Genomic DNA, 21,139 nt, shown 5'->3' with positions numbered 1-21,139 from the left:
ATGATGTGGATATATAGAAGCAACATCTCAAGACATCAGTCAGGAAGTTAAAGCTTGGTTACAAATGGGTCTTCCAATAGGACAATGACCCCAAGCATACTTCCAAAGTTGTGGAACAACAAAGAACAACAAAGTCAAGGTATTGGAGTGGCCATCACAAAGCCCTGACCTCATCCTATAGAAAATGTGTGGGCAGAACTGACAAAGGGTGTGCGAGCAAGGAGGTTATTCAAACCTGACTTGATTACACCAGCTCTGTCAGGAGGAATGGGCCAAAATTCAAACTTCTGACCCACTGGGAATGTGATGAAAGAAATAAAAGCTGAAATAAATAATTCTCTACTATTATTCTGACATTTCACATTCTTAAAATAAAAGTGGTGATCCTAACTGACCTAAGACAGGGAATATTTACAAGGATTAAATGTCAGGAATTGTGAAAAACTGAGTTTAAATCTATTTGGCTAAGGTGTATGTAAACTTCCGACTTCAACTGTATCTTAAACAACGGCATTTTCATGAATTTGACGATGTAATCTTGAAGGCCATTCAAATGCGGTGGGACATGATCCAGGAAGTAGGCGGGACTTTCATACCGTATAGTGTTGGAGTGAAAATTTGGTTCTGGAGGCTGACGTCTTACATTAGAAATGGAGAGGAAAGGGCCAGGGCAAACTGCAGCGCATTGTCCGGTCTCAACAGCTTCTTCCCCCATGCTGTGGCCCTCATCAACCGGCCATCAGGCTCATAGGGATTAAGTGACTTTGCATTGGACCGATTACTACACCTTGTCGCCAATGACCTCAAATACTAATCTGCACTATGTACAACACTGTATACATTTGCCACGGCAGCATCCCTCGCTCTGCTTATAGATATATCCCCTCTGTAAATGATACATCTCCACTGTAATCAGCCTATGCACCAGAGTTTTCTGTTTACTGTTCCGATATTGTATATTCTGTATGATGTCTATGTGGACTAGTGTCTCTATTCTGTTTGTATATTGTCTATCACTGGCAGCACCTTCTCACTAAGGCAAATGATTATAGGTGTGTGTAAATGTACTTGGTGAATAAAGGTGAGTTTGAAATAAAACACCACTGACCTCTAAAGGCCTATTTATCACATTGCATCCATTTTTCACTCGTTCTGAGAGGGTAGCCCTTATCCACAACTTGGTTGTTGTTGATGCGCCAGTACTGGTTCCCTTTGAAAATGTATATATGGCCGTTTGTCCATGTGAAGGCTGCATCCAGGTTGTAGGGTACCCCAGAGAAGAGATGTGATATCGGTTTGGGATACGTCCTGGAGTCCGTTTCCCCAGCTTCATCCCACTGCCAATACTGAGAACCCTTTGGGATAGAAATGAAGTGTAACTATTATTTGGTCATCCCACTCATTCTGAAACGGTCTAGACTCGAGCGTATGTTACATGTTCACACATTGTTCCTTACCTTGAAGAAGATCACTTTGTTGTTCCGGTTGAAGTACAAGGCTGAATCGACATTAGAAGGAATGCTGGCCAAGTGTTTCGGAAAGCCAACGTCAAGTTTGAATCTGGTATACCTCCACACTTTGTCTCCTGAATCAATAATATGACAGTGACACATGAAAACTGGTCCATGATCTGTGTGTGATGTCTTGCCGACTCCTATGGTAGGTTTGGTAAATAATGACAACGAAGTTGGAATCACAGCACAAACTGATATGGGAGTGATGCAGGGTGAAAGGTTTACCTTTCAGGAAGTAGGACTTGTTGGTCCTCTGAGAGTACACAGCTGCGTTGAGGCTCCCTGGCAGATCCTTCCACAGCACAGAGATCAGGATGGGTGTGTTGTAGCCAGTAGTGTCAGACACTGTCCAAACATACTGACCGCTGAAGACATATGTCTTGCGAAAAGGACCTGGGTGGTCGATAAATATTAGACAAACACTTGTAGATACTGTATATCTGAATGAAAGCGCTTTGATAATTTGCAGTTTTATATAGAGTTTACATCGTTTTTTGTACGGCAAGAATTGGGACTAAATCTTTACAATACCTACCTAACATAATTGCATCTATGATACTCTTGCAAAGATGTGGTGAACCTGCCTCTTGGGATGAATCATTTGGCTTTCTGGATAGTGTTGGACGATTGCCTGGCTTCCCTAAAGGAGAACAGAAAAGACAAATGTTTTAGCAGACACTCTTATCTAGAGCAACTTACAGTGCCTTGCGAAAGTATTCGGCCCCCTTGAACTTTGCGACCTTTTGCCACATTTCAGGCTTCAAACATAAAGATATAAAACTGTATTTTTTTGTGAAGAATCAACAACAAGTGGGACACAATCATGAAGTGGAACGACATTTATTGGATATTTCAAACTTTTTTAACAAATCAAAAACTGAAAAATTGGGCGTGCAAAATTATTCAGCCCCTTTACTTTCAGTGCAGCAAACTCTCTCCAGAAGTTCAGTGAGGATCTCTGAATGATCCAATGTTGACCTAAATGACTAATGAGGATAAATACAATCCACCTGTGTGTAATCAAGTCTCCGTATAAATGCACCTGCACTGTGATAGTCTCAGAGGTCCGTTAAAAGCGCAGAGAGCATCATGAAGAACAAGGAACACACCAGGCAGGTCCAAGATACTGTTGTGAAGAAGTTTAAAGCCGGATTTGGATACAAAAATATTTCCCAAGCTTTAAACATCCCAAGGAGCACTGTGCAAGCGATAATATTGAAATGGAAGGAGTATCAGACCACTGCAAATCTACCAAGACCTGGCCGTCCCTCTAAACGTTCAGCTCATACAAGGAGAAGACTGATCAGAGATGCAGCCAAGAGGCCCATGATCACTCTGGATGAACTGCAGAGATCTACAGCTGAGGTGGGAGACTCTGTCCATAGGACAACAATCAGTCGTATATTGCACAAATCTGGCCTTTATGGAAGAGTGGCAAGAAGAAAGACATTTCTTAAAGATATCCATAAAAAGTGTTGTTTAAAGTTTGCCACAAGACACCTGGGAGACACACCAAACATGTGGAAGAAGGTGCTCTGGTCAGATGAAACCAAAATTGAACTTTTTGGCAACAATGCAAAACGTTATGTTTGGCGTAAAAGCAACCCAGCTGAACACACCATCCCCACTGTCAAACATGGTGGTGGCAGCATCATGGTTTGGGCCTGCTTTTCTTCAGCAGGGACAGGGAAGATGGTTAAAATTGATGGGAAGATGGATGGAGCCAAATACAGGACCATTCTGGAAGAAAACCTGATGGAGTCTGCAAAAGACCTGAGACTGGGACGGAGATTTGTCTTCCAACAAGACAATGATCCAAAACATAAAGCAAAATCTACAATGGAATGGTTAAAAAATAAACATATCCAGGTGTTAGAATGGCCAAGTCAAAGTCCAGACCTGAATCCAATCGAGAATCTGTGGAAAGAACGGAAAACTGCTGTTCACAAATGCTCTCCATCCATCCTCACTGAGCTTGAGCTGTTTTGCAAGGAATGGGAAAAAAATTCAGCCTCTCGATGTGCAAAACTGATAGAGACATACCCCAAGCGACTTACAGCTGTAATCGCAGCAAAAGGTGGCGCTACAAAGTATTAACTTAAGGGGGCTGAATAATTTTGCACGCCCAATTTTTCAGTTTTTGATTTGTTCAAAAAGTTTGAAATATCCAATAAATGTCGTTCCACTTCATGATTGTGTCCCACTTGTTGTTGATTCTTCACAAAAAAAATACAGTTTTATATCTTTATGTTTGAAGCCTGAAATGTGGCAAAAGGTCGCAAAGTTCAAGGGGGCCGAATACTTTCGCAAGGCACTGTACATTAGTGAGTGCAAGCATTTTTGTACTGGTCCCCAATGGGAATCAAACCCCCAACCCAATACCTTTTTGAATCTGTCTTTATCCTACATACAACATCCACAGGAAATCAAAGTCTGACTATGGAATAATTCTATGACACGTACTCTGTCTGTCTTAACTCAATAAAATAAATTATGATCCATCCCCCACCATACAGAGCTTGGATTCCATGAATGTCATCAGGATGTAGTTTGAAGTTGGCACGGTAACCAGAGTAGACAGGTCCCATCAGAGCCTTGTGGTTCTGAGAGTGACCCAGGCCAAGGGCGTGACCAATCTCATGGGCTGCTACAATCCGCAGGTTACGGCCAGAGGTCGTCCCCTCTGTCCACTGCTCATCTTCGTCAAAATGCACAATGCCCGATTCAGGGTTATCTGCGTGGGCAAGCACTCCCCCTAATGACAGAGGATGTTTTCAGAAAGGTAAACATACTCAAAAAAATAGGAACACTAAAATAACACATCCTAGATCTGAATGAATTAAATATTCTTATTAAATACTTTTTTCTTTAGATAGTTGAATGTGCTGACAACAAAATCACACACAAATTATCAATATAAATCAAATGTATCATATGCATATGATATATGATATGCATATGGTCTCACAAGGGGTCTGAGGATCTCATCTCGGTACCTAATGGAAGTCAGGCTACCTCTGGCGAGCACATGGAGGGCTGTGCGGCCCCTCCAAAGAAATGCCACCCCACACCATGACTGACCCACCGCCAAACCGGTCATGCTGGAGGATGTTGCAGGCAGCAGAACGTTCTCCACGGCGTCTCCAGAATGTCACGTGCTCAGTGTGAACCTGCTTTCATCTGTGAAGAGCACAGGGCGCCAGTGGCGAATTTGCCAATCTTGGTGTTCTCTGGCAAATGCTAAACGTCCTGCACGGTGTTGGGCTGTAAGCACAACCCCCACCTGTGGACGTCAGACCCTCATACCTCCCTCATGGAGTCTGTTTCTGACCGTTTGAGCAGACACATGCACATTTGTGGCCTGCTGGAGGTCATTTGCAGGGCTCTGGCAGTGCTCCTCCTGCTCCTCCTTACACAAAGGCGGAGGTAGCGGTCCTGCTGCTGGGTTGTTGCCCGCCTCCACCACGTCTCCTGATGTACTGGCCTGTCTCCTGGTAGCGCCTCCATGCTCTGGACACTACGCTGACAGACACAGCAAACCTTCTTGACACAGCTCGCATTGATGTGCCATCCTGGATGAGCTGCACTACCTGAGCCACTTGTTGTAGACTCCGTCTCATGCTACGACTGAAAGCATTCAAAAGTGACCAAAACATCAGCCAGGAAGCATAGGAACTGAGAAGTGGTCTGTGGTCGCCACCTGCAGAACCACTCCTTTATTGGGGGTGTCTTGCTAAGTGCCTATAATTTCTACCTGTTGTCTATTCCATTTGCACAACAGCATGTGAAATGTATTGTCAATCAGTGTTGCTTCCTAAGTGGACAGTTTGATTTCACAGAAGTGTGATTGACTTGGAGTTACATTGTTTTGTTTAAGTGTTCCCTTTATTTATTTATTTAATTATTTTTTGTTGTTGTGATTTTTACCCCTTTTTTCTCCCCAATTTCGTGGTATCCAATTGTTGTAGTAGCTACTATCTTGTCTCATTGCTACAACTCCCGTACGGGCTCGGGAGAGACGATGGCTGAATGTCATGCGTCCTCCGATACACAACCCAACCAGCCGTACTGCTTCTTAACACAGTGCGCATCCAACCCGGAAGCCAGCCGCACCAATGTGTCGGAGGCACATTGGCTAGTGCGCACTGCGCCCGGCCCGCCACAGGAGTCGCTGGTGTGCGATGAGACAAGGAGATCCCTACCGACCAATCCCTCCCTAACCCGGACGACGCTAGGCCAATTGTGCGTCGCCCCACGGACCTCCCGGTCGCGGCCGGTTACGACAGAGCCTGGGCGCGAACCCAGGGACTCTGATGGCACAGCTGGCGTTGCAGTACAGCGCCCTTAACCACTGCGCCACCCGGGAGGCCCTCCCTTTATTTTTTTGAGCAGTGTATAAACTCAGCAACAACAAACAAAAAACATCCCTTTTTCAGGACCCTGTCTTTCAAAGATAATTCATAAAAATCCAAATAACTTCACAAATCTTCATTGTAAAGGGTTTAAACACTTTTCCCATGCTTGTTCAATTAACCATAAACAATTAATGAAAATGCACCTGTGGAACGGTCGTTAAGACACTAACAGCTTACAGACGGTAGGCAATTAAGGTCACAGTTATGAAAACTTAGGACACTAAAGAGGCCTGTCTACAGACTCTGAAAAACACCAATAGAAAGATGCCCAGGGTCCCTGCTCATCTGCATGAACGTGCCTTAGGTATGCTGCAAGGAGGCATGAGGACTGCAGATGTGGCCAGGGCAATAAATTGCAATGTCCGTACTGTGAGACGCCTAAGACAGCGCTACAGGGAGACAGGACGGACAGCTGATCGTCCTCGCAGTGGCAGACCACGTGTAACACACCTGCACAGGATCGGTACATCCGAACATCACACCTGCGAGACAGGTACAGGATGGCAACAACAACACCCCGAGTTACACCAGGAACGCACAATCCCTCCATCAGTGTTCAGATGGTCCACAATAGGCTGAGAGAGGCTGGACTGAGGGCTTGTAGACCTGTTGTAAGGTAGGTCCTCACCAGACATCACCGGCAACAACGTCACCTATGGGCACAAACCCACGGTCGCTGGACTGGCTAAAAGTGCTCTTCACTGACAAGCCGTGGTTTTGTCTCACCAGGGGCGATGGTCGGATTTGCATTTATCTTCGAAGGAATGATCGTTACACCGAGGCCTGTACTCTGGAGCGGGATCGATTTGGAGGTCCGTCATGGTCTGGGGCGGTGAGTCACCGGAGGAAGACTTCCTCCTCCCTCATGTGGTACCCTTCCTGCAGACTCATCCTGACATGACCCTCCAGCATGACAATGCCACCAGCCATACTGCTCGTTCTGTGCGTGATTTCCTGGAAGACAGGAATGTCAGTGTTCTGCCATGGCCAGCGAAGAGCCCGAATCTCAATCCCATTGAGCATGTCTGGGACCTGTTGGATCGGAGGGTGAGGGCTAGGGCCATTCCGCCAAAGAAATGTTCGGGAACTTGCAGGTGCCTTGGTGGAAGAGTGGGGTAACATCTCACAGCAAGAACTGGCAAAGCTGGTGCAGTCTGTGAGGAGGAGATGCACTGCAGTACTTTATGCAGCTGGTGGCCACACCAGATACTGACTGTTACTTTTGACCTTTGTTCAGGGACACATTCCATTTCTGTTAGTCACATGTCTGTGGAATCTGTTCAGTCTTAGTTGTTGAATCTTGTTATGTTCATACAAATGTTTACACATGTTAAGTTTGCTGAAAATAAACGCAGTTGACAGTGAGAGGACGTTTCTTTTTTTTGCTGAGTTTATCACATTCAGAGGCATATACAGAACAAGTTAAAGGTTTGGACACACCTACTCATTCACGGGTTTTTCTTTATTTTTACTATTTTCTACATTGTAGAATAATAGTGAAGACATCAAAACTATGAAATAACACACATGGAATCGTGTAGTAAACAAAAAGTGTTAAATCTAAATACATTTTATGAGATTCTTCAAAGTAGCCACCTTGATGACAGCTTTGAACACTCTTGGCATTCTCTCAACCAGTTTCACCTAAAGTGCTTTTCTAACAGTCTTGGAGGAGTTCCCACATATGCTGAGCTCTTGTTGGCTGCTTTTCCTTCACTCTGCAGTCCAACTCATCCCAAACCATCTCAATTGGTTTGAGGTCGGGTGATTTTGGAGGCCAGGTTATCTGATGCAGCACTCCATCACTCTCCTTCTTGGTCAAATAGCCCTTACACAGCCTGGAGGTGTGTTGGGTCATTGTCCTTATTGAAAAACAAATGATAGTCCCACTAGGCGCAAACCATATGGAATGGCATATCGCTGCAGAATGCTGTGGTAGCCATGCTGGTTAAGTGTGCCTTGAATTCTAAATAAATCACAGACAGTGTCACTAGCAATGCACCCCCAAACCATCACACCTTTTCTTCCATGCTTCACGGTCAGAACCACGCATATGGAGATCATCCGTTCACCTACTCTGTATCTCACAAAGACACAGCAGTTGGAACCAAAAATCTAAAATGTGGACTCATCAGACCAAAGGACAGATTTCCACTGGTCTAATGTCCATTGCTCATGGTTCTTGGGCCAAGCAAGTCTCTTCTTATTATTGGTGTCCTTTAGTATTGGTTTCTTTGCAGCAATTCGACCATGAAAGCCTGATTGACGCAGTCTCCTCTGAACAGTCAATGTTGAGATGTGTCTGTTACTTGAACTCTGTGAAGCATTTATTTGGGCTGCAATTTCTGAGGCTGGTAACTCTAATGAACGTATCCTCTGTAGCAGAGGTAACTCTGGGTCTTCCTTTCCTGTGGCAGTCCTCATGAGAGCCAGTTTCATCATAGCGCTTAATGGTTTTTGCAACTGAACTTGAAGAAACTTTCAAAGTTCTTGACATTTTCCTGATTGACTGAACTTAATGTCTTAAAGTAATGATGGACTGTTGTTTCCCTTTGCTTATTTGAGCTGTTCTTTCCATAATAAGGTATTTTCCCAAATATGGCTATCTTCTGTATACCCCCTACCTTCTCACAACACAACTGATTGGCTCACACGCATTAAGGAGGAAAGAAATTCCACAAATTAACTTTTACCAAGGCACACCTGTTAATTGAAATGCATTCCAGGTGACTACCTCATGAAGCTGGTTGAGAGAATGCCAAGAGCGTGCAAAGCTGTCATCAAGGAAAAGGGTAGCTACTCTGAAAAATCTCAAATAAATATATATATTTTTTTTAAAACAATTTGGTTACTACATGATTCTGTGTTATTTCATAGTTTTGATGTCTTCACTATTATTCTACTATGTAGAAAATAGTAAAAATAAAGAAAAACTCTTGAATGGGTAGGCGTGTCCAAACCTTTGATTAGTACTGTAGATAATCCACATCAGACTGAGATCTGAAAAGCCTTCTTTCACACATTCAAACTGCAGTGTGACTATGGAGTACTCTGACTCTCACCTGGTCCATCGAAGGGTACTGGACAAGATCTATCCTTCTTATGAAACGAGATCTTGATGTCTGCTCTTCCGGGAAACAGCACCTCCTGGAAACTCAGGGTTGACACCTCTCTCCAGTACCTAAACGCAGCCTTAAGGGCAGCACGCGTTTTTGCCAGGCCCAAGTCTGGGGTGTAGTTATAGATGCGGTAGGTCAGAATTTTCTTACGCCAAGTAGAACCTATGGAAATAGTCATTTGTGAAATATACTAGTTGAAAATAGTTGTATAGCCTTACAATTTAAATTAAGGCTTTGTTTTTACTCGTAGTTGATTGTGGCCATGTTTGCCTCATCAAGTCAAGATAATATAACAATGAAGTCGGAGGAGAATAAATAAAATTACCCACCCATGACTCGATATTTGAGGGTTTTGTCATTGAAGGAGTCCTCAATACCACACCGAGGTCGTTTCATCATTTCTAATGTGGCCTCATTGAACGTTCCTGAGATGGCCAAGTTAGTTGCCTTCTGGAAGGTTCTAAAGTTATAATGGGTAAGATAAATGTTAATGAGACACATATATAGTCATACAATAAGTATAGGGTAGGAGGAAGCTAGCTGAGGGGCAGCCTAAAGCAGAAAATAAAAGTGTGATGTTTGGTGGTTACCTCAGTGCCTCTGTGATTTCTTCAGTCAGATACATTTGGCTCTTACTACGGTCCAGTGGAATGTGTAGGTAGCCATAGTTCCTTAAATAGACCTAAGATGTGGCAGACATATCATTAACAGTATTAGTACGTACATGTTTGGTATGAAAACAAATACAGAAAGGAGTTGGCGAAAGCACAAACCAGGCTGTTTAGTAAATAACTAATTGCAGCAGTTCTTATTGGTCATTTACTATACAGTATATTCTTACCATGGCTTCCATGATTTCCTCCCTGTTTAAGGCAATGGAGGACACAGTTGTCAGCAAGACAAGAAATAGCATGTACTCCATTTGAAAATCCGTTCTAAGATATTGTTTTCAAGTACTATATCTCGGTTTCCCTTATTTCTTCAGTAAGCTCGTGGGATGAAAATAGTAAAGAACTTCTTTACTATTTCAGGTAGGTCTCTATCCAAGAAAATAAAATGAAATGTTTGATTATTCTAAACCTAGTCCATCACTTCCATTCTGTTGGTCCCTGTTTTATAATGTTCCCTGGAACTCTGTACTTTATAGATTCATATACTGTTTTTATACCATCGTTTGCCCACTGGGACCCGTTTCCAACCACACAAAAAACCATTAGAGGAATGCAGTCTGGGATTACTTTATAGCGAATAAATACTCCACTGACAGCAACTCTTGAAGTACACAGCCCACTTACACTCCCAACTATGCCAAAAACGATCCCCTTTCAACTGTTTAAATTGTCTCTAAATACACTCTTGCTAAAGAGCAACACAAAATCATTAAGTCAATATAACTAACAACAACTTTCAAAGGTCTATTTTTGGTCCATTTTAAGGACAACCGAGACAAGGTTACAATACAGATGGTGTCTTCAATACATTTAATATTGCAAAGTTAATGAACAATGTAACATTGTAGTGATTCACTACCAGGGAAAGACCATGTGTGATAGAGTTACAAAATGTATCTTTTAAGTTGCTCGATCAAGATTCTTGTTTCTGAATGACTACGTTTCTCTCCATAAATACCATGTAGTCTATGAGACAAAAACCTCTTCCTCCTGTAATGTAAATCATATTTTTATTTTATTTTTTAACTGTCCTATGAGAGAAAAACAACTAACCACATTTCCATTCCGAGACAACCATTAATTAGTATGTTTATATAAAAAGAACCATTAACACATCAATGTTACATTTCGGCTTCTCCATGTCACCACAACAATCCTCCCTATGCCCTGTAATCAGGGGGAGATAGCATTTGTCGTTTCCACTGAAACCGGTTTTGCCTGATTTCACCTGTAGAGGGAGCTATCTATTTAAAACTATCCTTTCATATGAGTGATGTTAATGTTGTAAACCATGAATCACTTCATTATGTACACAAATTCAAACTGTACTTCAAATCATCCAATCATTGGGAAAATGTGTATCATTTCAGTGCACAGAAAGGTCAACAAAATGGCATTCTCTTGAATAGGGGCTTTCTGTATCTTTAATGCAATAAATAATATTCTATGCAATTCTCTTGAGAGATAAAAGGTAAAAAAAAAAAAATGCACAGTAAAAATACTGAGCACAACAATAAATGCTATTACAACTATGAATGGCCAATAAGTTAATAGCCAATACAAGCATACGGGATCAGTTCAATTGTTTTAAAAGTACATTTGAAATGAAGAGAAAAAACATGGCTGTCTCATTGTTGTTTGTTCATTGGTTTTGGAGAAAGTGTGGGAAAAGCTTGATCAGTTCTTGTCAACAACATAACTTGAGGTGTTAGGTTTATGTACACTTGGTATTCCAAAGCCAAAGTTAATGTTGATTGGCTGTCTGATAACACCAAATCTCAGAAAAATGTTTAAGGGAAGCTCATCAATGCAGCTGTAAATATCCATTTCTGGTAGAACTTGGTGTATGTATTTTCCAACAGTCTAACTTCCACAACTCGTCTGCTGCCCTTTTGACAACCTTTTTAATCTCATGAATCCTCTTCAAGCTGCAGCAACCCATCCTGTATGGCCTTGGCCCTCCCAAGCTTATCCAGCTGCTCTTTTGTAGCTTGCTTGATCTCCCCAGAGTCCAGTTTCTGCTGCAGTTCCTCAACCTGCCTCAACTTCTTTTTCAGGTTCTTGATCTTCTTGGCCTTTTCTGCTGCTGCTCCTGAATGGTCATTAGTAGCTTCAGCTGGGTTAGATGTAGGCATCTCACTGTCACCGCCCTCTGCAATCGCCACATTCTCAACAGCATTGATAAGTGCTTCCACATTGCTATCCGGGCCTTGCAGCTTGCGCTTTTCCTTGCGTTTCATGTTTCGCTTGGCTGTCTTGGAAAGCCCAGCTGTCTCACTCTCTGCAATGCCGGGAATCCCCTGCTGCTGCTGCCTTGCCTGGGCCTCATCTCCGGGGCTCATACCTGGTGGCAGGTCGGGCTTGCCCTTGAAGAACTTCACAAATTTATTCTCGTAGCTGAAAACAAAGACAGATTCGCAGAGAGGAAAATAGGAAACAGGAAACAACTATTTTACAGCAGAGGCTTCTATCAAAATAAATACAAAATTAGTATAAAGGTTGACTTGACAGAGGTCACTGTCCGGTAGAATTACTTACACAGGGACTTCTTCCTGAGGGGTATAACCATCCTTCACTTTCCGAGGCTTTCTCCAGGTTCCATCTGGTCGCTGTGTAGCAGCAATGTATTTCCCTATAACAGGAGGCGCAGACATGAGCAAACATTACAAATTCACGGAAAACCAAGCATTTACATTTGAACCAATTCATGTGTTTTGCTCAGCTGGTCGACTCAGGCTTGATAAAACATGGATGTGTGTGTGTGTGTTACAACAATATACAAATAAAAATTTAATAAATTCTAACTTTATTTGCCACATGCGACAAATACAACAAGTGTAAACTTTACCATGAAATGCTTACTTATCAGCCCTTAAACAACAGTGCAGTTCAAGAAGAAAATATTTACCAAGTAGACTAAAATAAAAAGTAATAATAAAAAGTAACACAATAAGAATAACGAGGCTATATACAGGGCGCACCAGTACCGAGTCAGTGTGCAGGGGTACAGGCTAGTAGAGGTAATCTATAACAAACAAACAGCGAGTAACAGCAGTGTACAAGATGGGGGGGATCAATGTAAATTATCCGATGGCGATTTTTATGAATTGATCAGCAGTCTAATGGCTTGGGGGTAGAAGCTGTTGAGAAGCCGTTTGGTCCAAGACTTGGCGCTCCAGCACCACTCATCTACAGTGCATTAGCTAGCCACATTTGCATCGGCACTAACAAGAACAGGATCGAGAACAATCTAACATAATTTAATGTTTTCTAGTCGCTAGCCAGCCAAATTGACACTGGATTACTGGCTAGCTAGCTAACATTACGGTAGAGACTATAGGTAACTTACAAAGATTTAGCTAGCTGGCTAATGCATTTCAAATGTGCCACTTGCTGCTGCTACTACTACTATAGCCCATTCATAGACGGTAATGCTAAAGATATACTGTCTAGGGATGTACAAGTTTCCCTTTCAAGACGATTCAATACATGACCAAGATACCTGCTCTCCGATACATTTCAGTTTGATTAGAAGAACGAATTGATATGATGCACTAAGAGTTGTTGCATAAAGTTGTTGTTTAATGAGTCTGACGCAAAGGATATACTGCTTAGTCGAGACCCAGCCCACATCCCTGTCATCCACGTGAATAAAAGACAAGAGAAAAGGGAGAGGAGGGCGGGGTGCCTTGTAAGAATTCGCTGGCAAGTAGGTAAACCACCACTACCCTCCTTATTATTGGCTAAAGTGCAATAATCGGAAACCAAACTGGACAATCTATGATTAAGGCTATCCTACCAACTGGACATTAAAAACTGTAATATCTTATGTTTCACCGAGATGTGGCTGGGTGGGTTACCCACGCATTGGCAGGACAGAGCATCTAGGTCTGGAAAGACGAGGCGCGGGGGTGTGTGTCTATTTGTCAATAACTGCTGGAGCGTGATGTCTAATATTAAAGAAGTCTCGAGGTATTGCTCACCTGACGTAGAAAACATAATGATAAGCTGTAGACCACACTATCTACCAGGACAGTTCTCATCTATATTATTCGTAGCAGTCTATTCACCACCACAAACCGATGCTGGCACTAAGACCGTACTCAACGAGCTGTATAAGGCCAAAAGCAAACAAGAAAATGCTCATCCAGATGCGGCACTCCTAGTGGCCGGGGACTTGAACGCTGACATACAAATCCATTTTACCCAATTTCTACCAGCATCTTACATGTGCAACCAGAGGTGAATTTTTGATTAATAATTAAAACACTTTCTTAAAAAAATATATCTTTTTATAGCTCTACACCACCTTTACTCCACACAGAGACGCATACAAAGCTCTCCTATGCCCTCCATTTGGCAAATCTGACCATAATTCTATCCTCCTGATTCCTGCTTACAAGCAAAAACTAAAGCAGGAAGTACCAGTGACTCGCTCAATACGGAAGTGGTCAGATGACACGGATGCTACGCTACAGGACAGTTTTGCTAGCACAGACTGGAATATGTTCTAGGATTAATCCAATGGCATAGAGGAGAAAAGCCCATCAGTCACTGGCTTCATCAATTATCAATACACCAGACGAGATAAACGCCTTTTATGCTTGCTTCGAGGCAAGCAACACTGAAGCAAGCACGCACCAGCTGTTCCAGACGACTGTGTGATCACGCTCTCCGTAGCCAATGTGAGCAAGACCTTTAAACAGGTCAACATTCACAAAGCCGCAGGGCCAGACGGAGTACCAGGACGTGTACTCAAAGCATGCGCAGACCAACTGGCAAGTGTCTTCACTGACATTTTCAACCTCTCCCTGAGAGTCTGTAATACCTACATGGTTTCAAACAGACCACCATAGTCCCTGTGCCCAAGAGAGCGAAAGTAACTTGCCTAAACGATTACTGCCCCGTAGCACTCATGTCGGTAGCCATGAAGTGCTTTGAAAGTCTGGTCATGGCTCACAACACCATCATTCCGGAAACCCGATACCCACCCCGATTCGCATACCGCCCCAACAGATCCACAGATGACGCCCCAACAGATCCACAGATGACGCAATCTCAATCGCACTGCCCTTTCCCACCTGGACAAAAGGGACACCTATGTGAGAATGCTGTTCATTGACTACAGCTAAGCGTTCAACAACATAATGCCCACAAAGCTCATCACAAAGCTAAGGACCCTGGGACTAAACACCTCCCTCTACAACTGGATCCTGCACTTCCTGATGGGCCGCCCCCAAGTGGTAAGGATAGGCAACAACAAATCTGCCACGCTGATCCTCAACACTGGGGCCTCTCAGGGTGCGTGCTTAGTCCCCTCCTGTACTCCTTCACCCACGACTGCGTGGCCAAGCATGACTCCAACACCATCATTAAGTTTGCTGACGACACAACAGTGGTTGGATTGATCACCGACGAGACAGCCTATAGGGAGGAGGTCAGAGACCTGGCAGTGTGGTGCACGGACAACAACCTCTCCTTCAACGTGAGCAAGACAAAGGAGCTGGTCGTGGACTATAAGAAAAGGAAAGCCGAACAGGCCCCCATTAAAATTGACAGGGCTGTAGTGGACCAGGTCGAGAGTTTCAAGTTCCTTGGTGTCCACATCAACAACAAACTATCATGGTCCAAACACACCAAGAAAGTTGTGAAGAGGGCATGACAAAACCTTTTCCGCCTCAGGAGACTTAAAAGATTTGGAAGGGGTCCCCAGATCCTCAAAAGGTTCTACAGCTGCACCATCGAGAGCATCCTGACCATTTGCATTACCACCCGGTATGGCAACTGCTAAGGCATCTGACCGTAAGGCGCTACAGAGGGTAGTGCATAAGCCCAGAACATCACTGGGGACAAACTTCCTGCCATCCAGGACATATATGAACGGTCGTTAAGACACTAACAGCTTACAGACGGTAGGCAATTAAGGTCACAGTTATGAAAACTTAGAACACTAAAGAGGCCTTTCTACGGACTCTGAAAAACACCAAAAGAAAGATGTCCAGGGTGCCTGCTCATCTGCGTGAATGTGCCTTAGGCATACTGCAAGGAGGCATGAGGACTGCAGATGTGGCCAGGGCAATAAATTGCAATGTCCGTACTGTGAGACGCCAAAGAAAGTGCTATAGGGAGACAGGACGGACAGTTGATTGTCCTCGAAGGGGCAGACCACGTGTAACAAAACACCAAGTCGCGGTTTTGTCTTGGATTCGCGTTTATCGTCGAAGGAATGAGCATTACACCGAGGCCTGTACTCTGGAGCGGGATCGATTTGGAGGTGGAGGGTCCATCATGGTCTGGGGCGGTGCGACACGGCATCATTGGACTGAGCTTGTTGTCATTGCAGGCAATCTCAACGTTACAGGGAAGACATCCTCCTCCCTCATGTGGTACCCTTCCTGCAGGCTCACCTTGACATGTCTCTCCAGCATGACAATGCCACCAGCCATACTGCTCGTTCTGTGCGATATTTCCTGCAAGACAGGAATGTCAGTGTTCTGCCATGGCCAGCGAAGAGCCCGGATCTCAATCCCATTGAGCACGTCTGGGACCTGTTGGATCGGAGGGTGAGGGCTAGGGCCATTCCCCCCAGATTGGTGTCCGGGAACTTGCAGGTGCCTTGGTGGAAGAGTGGGGTAACACCTCACAGAAAGAACTGTCACATCTGGTGCAGTCCATGAGGAGGAGATGCACTGGAGTACTTAATGCAGCTGGTGGCCACACCAGATACTGACTGTTACTTTTGATTTTGACCCCCCCCCCCCCCCCTTTGTTCAGGGACACATTATTCAATTTCTGTTAGTCTGCGGAACTTGTTCAGTTTATGTCTCAGTTGTTGAATCTTGTTATGTTGTTGACAGTGAGAGGACATTTCTTTTTTTTGCTGAGTTTACTAGGCAGTGTCAGAGGAAGGCCCCCAAAAAGACTGTTCATACTGTTCTCTTTGCTACCACACGGCAAGCGGTACCGGAGCCTAGGTCCAAAAGGTCTAGGTCCAAAAGTCTAGGTCCAAAAGGCTCCTTAACAGCTTCTACCCCCAAGCCATAAGACTGCTGAAAAATGTATGAAATGGCCACCTGGACTAAGTACATTGACTGACTGCCCCCCCCCCCCCGGTGTTTATTATCCATGCATAGTCACTTTACAAATTACCTTGACTAACCAGTATCCCTGCACATTAACTCAGTACTGGTACCCCCCTGTATGTAGCCTCGTTATTGTTATGTAATTTTATTGTGGTCATTTTTAAAAAACTTTAGTTTATTTAGTAAATATTTCTTGAACTCTATTTCTTGAACTGCATTGTTGGTTAAAGGCTCGTAGGAAAGCATTTCACGGTAAGGTCTACTACACCTGTTGTATTCGGCATATGTGACAAATAAAATTTGATTTGATTTAAACAATTATTTTCAATTCCACATTCAAATCTGCTGCCGATGGAGCTCATGAGGGGCCTCTGAGCTGGATCTGTCTGAGCTGACTCTCTCTCTCTCTCTGTGTATATGTCTATGGTGTCAATTTTACAGATTAAAAAATATATATAGCACAACTTTGGATTTCACCTGTCTCATAATATAATGGTTTAGACCTCTTAAACTCAACTCTGGACCTCAAAGCTAGTTCCACTGCCTTTTTAATTGTTCCCCTCTAATCAGGGACTGATTTAGACCTGGGACACCAGATGTGTACAATTAATTATCAGGTAATAATCAGGTAAGCTATCGACACAGGGATGGTGGTTGGAAGAGCGTAGCGGTAGCTTTTGATAAAGAATAACATCAAGACAAAGCAGCTGCATTATAAGTGGGATGTGCGCTACATCCCGAGGGGTTTGTGCTGATTGTACCTTAGATTGTGACAGCCGGTTAAATGGCGTCCCTTGAGAAAGCAAGAACAAGATGTATGTCAGGAGAAGTGCAGTGGGGGGAAAAGAGAGGCAGAGGAGGTCTAAGAGAGAGAGGGATGAAGACGGTGAGCTTGAGTCGGTTAAAAATGTTGGAAATATATACTGTAAGTCATCCTGTACGAGCTTTACTGCCGAATACATTACGTTGTTACAGGTGTCAAGCTTATGGGCATGTGGCAGCAATGTGTAAGAGGGAGGTTCCTAAGTGTGAGAAGTGTGCAGAAGGGCATGAGACAAAGGAATGTGTACCATTGAGGAAAGTAGAGGTATGTATTAATTGTAGGGTTGCTCATGGGGCTGGGGATCAGAAATGTCCTGTGTGATTGAGGTAGTTTGAGGTTTCCAGGGGTAGAGTAGCGCAGAAGTTGTCATATGCTGAGGCATTGAAGAAAGTAGAGGAAGATGGGTCAAGGGGGAGGTATCCTGAGAGGAGTGGTGTGAGTAGTAGATCTGTACCAGTACAGAAGAATAGGCCAACAAGTGATCTATATTGTTTCAGTAAGATTGGATTTTTAGCGTTTATAGCAATGGTTATCAACTATACAGCAGGGATGGAATGTAAGTCGCAGAAAATGTAGGTTGTGGTGGCAGCTGCAGAGAGGTATTTGGGTGTGTGAGACTTGACATCAGAAGAGTTACAGGGTGTGTTAAGTGGTGATGTCCCATCCTTTCAGGTTGTTGGTATGAGGAAAGAGTAAATGGATTGAAATAGTGGAGTAGGGTGGTGTTATTTAAAAAAAAAAAAAAAATTGTGAGTGTAGTAATAGATGGTAGGGTATGCTTATTTCTGTATTTTTTCAAGCAAAGTCTAAGGGAGTTGTACTCCAGTCTAGTAGGTTGCGATAACGCAACATATTGGATGCCAACCGCCGTTAAACCTCATCAACGATGAAGAATTATCAGGTCGAACGGAAAACCAGCAGGCCCCGGACCTCGTAGGGTAAGAGTTGAGTACACATGGTTTAGACCATTTGGAAGTTGACATTCTTCTCCTGCTTCAACCATGCAGTGTTAGTAGTAAAAGTGATCGCTGTCTTCATTACGAAATTATCAAATTCACCCTGCATATCAAAAAAACATGACACGCAGATGTGCCAGATCAGGAATAGTCCTACTTCTCGTTGGTCAGCGCGCACAGCGCGTTGACAAGCTACGCACAGCATGCAGTTTGACTAGGCCAGGGGTTTTCAAACTTCTTCTCTGGGAACCCTAGCCATTCCATGTATTTGAACTATTCCACAGCTAGCATGCCTAATTAAACTTCTCAACTAATAATCAATCCCTTGACAAAAAAGATACAAGTAAAAATAAATAAAGTCAAAACAAAACATAACAAAAAGTAAGTTTGAATGACACTGAGGGGCAGTGTTTTTACAGTTAATGAAGGTTTGCCTGAGGCTGATGCAGTACAGGTGTTTGTACACATGCAATATACACACACTCTCATTCAAATGCACACACATACATGTAAATAGTGCCATACATGCAGTCAAACATATTCAGTTGACCTTGCTGTTATGATTTTTGTTGTCCTTGATGTCTTTTGTTTTTTGCATTGCTGTTTTCCGTTTTCTTTTGTCTTTCCCTTTTGTTCATTTTGTTGGTTGTTGGTGCATGGGGGAGCCAGCTCTTGGGGAAATGTCTGGGGGGGATCTTGGAGGGCTGGTGGGAGATCTGTCAAAGTGCCCTTAAGCAGGGTGTTGACCCTGGTTGCTTCTGTGTGTTGCTCTGGATGGGAGGCTATTAGATGACTAATGTGGTGTAGTTGTTGAGAGGCTTCACTGCAAGTATTTGTATGTTTAATATTAAATATTATTTTTTTTACAAAAAAATATATATATATTTTTTAAATCCCTTGGCTATGAATTGTGAAACGTCTAGAGGTCCTCGAGGAGAGGTTTGAAAACCGCTGGACTACACTCCTTAACAGTAAATTATTGTGCTGATTAATCAGGCTGTAGTACACAATTAATATGGTACGTTGCGGAACGTCTGAAACGTGCAGAATCGTGTAAATGTTACTTACAAGAGAACGTTGAATAAAATTACATTTGAACTTACTCTACCGGTTGTTTGTGCGGTTTGCCTTTCAGCTGCTCGAAATTTGAGAAAATATCCATAGGAAAGTATTATTTACCAGACTTTTTAGAGAGCCAGTGGGTAACGTTATATGGTTCGGCACCAAGGTAAAGTTAGTTTTATATTGAATATTCGGGTCTTCGTTAATAGCTATTGCACCGAGCATGCCATGATGACAATGAAAATGGCATATTTTGAATAAGGGGAAGATGGAAAACAATCCACACTTCTTTCGATGTTTTTTTAAAGACTGAAATCCGAACAATTAAATGTAACGTTACACACAAAAAATATGTGGATTGTTCGCTATCCTCCCCGATTCAGAATTGTATTCAACATTCTGACTCGTAAGGAACATTTACACGATTTTGCACCAATGTTTCAGGCTGTATATGCCAATTGTGTATTTAAGCCTGATTAATCAGACTAGGGCTACTACTACTAGTTAGGTACTTTTGCGCCCTAGTTTGGCTAGGCTAGCCAACAGAATATAGTGTCCCATATAGCTGACGTAAGATAGGTACGACATAGCTATTAACTAGACATTATCTATTAGTAACGTTGGCTACGCTAGCTATCCGGTAACTAGCTAACTACGTTAACTAGTGTGTTTGTTAGCTAGCTATCTACGCTAACTGGTTAGCCAGAAGCAGCACGCTTGGACAATTTGTTCGCGCCATAACGCGAGCGTTGCTGGGTTACTGCTCTGGGGAAGCGACGTAAAGACAAACGGGTTAGTAATTCTAAACTGTATTTATTCTCACACTCCAACAATAATTTAATTAGAGTTCGGACTTAAATCAGCCTTACCAGATTCATCTTCAACATAGGGGGTTGCCATTTGAGCCATTTTGCTCAATTATCTATTTCCGTTGGCTGGTAGAAATGACAGGAAGTGATGTCTTCCTAGCTGCCCCAAAAATATAACCGAATGTTGTCCAATCGACGTAAAGTCAACATGGCGTGTGTGTGTGTGTGTGTGTGTGTGTGTGTGTGTGTGTGTGTGTGTGTGTGCAAGTAGAAAAAGCATGTGAATTCACCCTACTTAGAGAAACGCCAATGCCATCCTCCTCTCTTTTATGTTGATGAAACGGTCTATCACTCTGTTATACAATACACGCTTTTATTTGTTGTTGTCCTATGCTACCTGGCTAAAATGCTTGCTGTCTAGCCAAACTTTATGTCATGGGGAACGCCAGCCAGCTAGTTAACATAAGTCTTCTACATATTGATGGCAATACAGAGAATTCACAAGGCTGCCGGCCCAGACGACATCCCAAGCTGTGTTGTCAGGGCATTGCACACTGCCCTATCCCATATGGACAAGAGGAATACATATGTAAGAATTCATGAACTACATCACAGCCTTCAACACCATAGTGCCCTCCAAGCTCATCACTAAGCTCTGGGCCCTGGGTCTGAACCCCACCCTGTGCAA

General features: G+C 43.2%; 2 protein-coding genes across 2 annotated transcripts; both read right to left on the bottom strand.

Moving 5' to 3' along the window:
- Positions 1-377: 377 nt before the first annotated feature.
- LOC110492122 (matrix metalloproteinase-19) lies at positions 378-10,271 on the bottom strand. Its single transcript, XM_021566156.2, has 9 exons — positions 9,890-10,271; positions 9,639-9,730; positions 9,378-9,508; positions 8,992-9,210; positions 4,024-4,269; positions 2,050-2,154; positions 1,740-1,907; positions 1,458-1,585; positions 378-1,355 (listed from the first exon to the last, which is right to left on the bottom strand). Exons 1-9 carry the CDS (start codon positions 9,968-9,970, stop codon positions 1,119-1,121), a joined length of 1,407 nt encoding a protein of 468 aa, XP_021421831.2. The 5' UTR covers positions 9,971-10,271; the 3' UTR covers positions 378-1,118.
- A 441-nt stretch (positions 10,272-10,712) lies between these two features.
- Positions 10,713-20,666, bottom strand: LOC110492123 (partner of Y14 and mago B). Its single transcript, XM_021566157.2, has 3 exons — positions 20,512-20,666; positions 12,258-12,351; positions 10,713-12,116 (listed from the first exon to the last, which is right to left on the bottom strand). The coding sequence occupies exons 1-3, from the start codon at positions 20,549-20,551 to the stop codon at positions 11,630-11,632; spliced, it is 621 nt and encodes a 206-aa protein (XP_021421832.1). The 5' UTR covers positions 20,552-20,666; the 3' UTR covers positions 10,713-11,629.
- Between the last annotated feature and the right edge of the window lie 473 nt (positions 20,667-21,139).

Source organism: Oncorhynchus mykiss, chromosome 16 (assembly GCF_013265735.2).
Source record: "Oncorhynchus mykiss isolate Arlee chromosome 16, USDA_OmykA_1.1, whole genome shotgun sequence".
Classification (NCBI taxonomy): Eukaryota; Metazoa; Chordata; class Actinopteri; order Salmoniformes; family Salmonidae; genus Oncorhynchus; species Oncorhynchus mykiss.
Note: the sequence above shows the minus strand (reverse complement) of the source record. Positions and strands in the feature narration are given on the sequence as shown.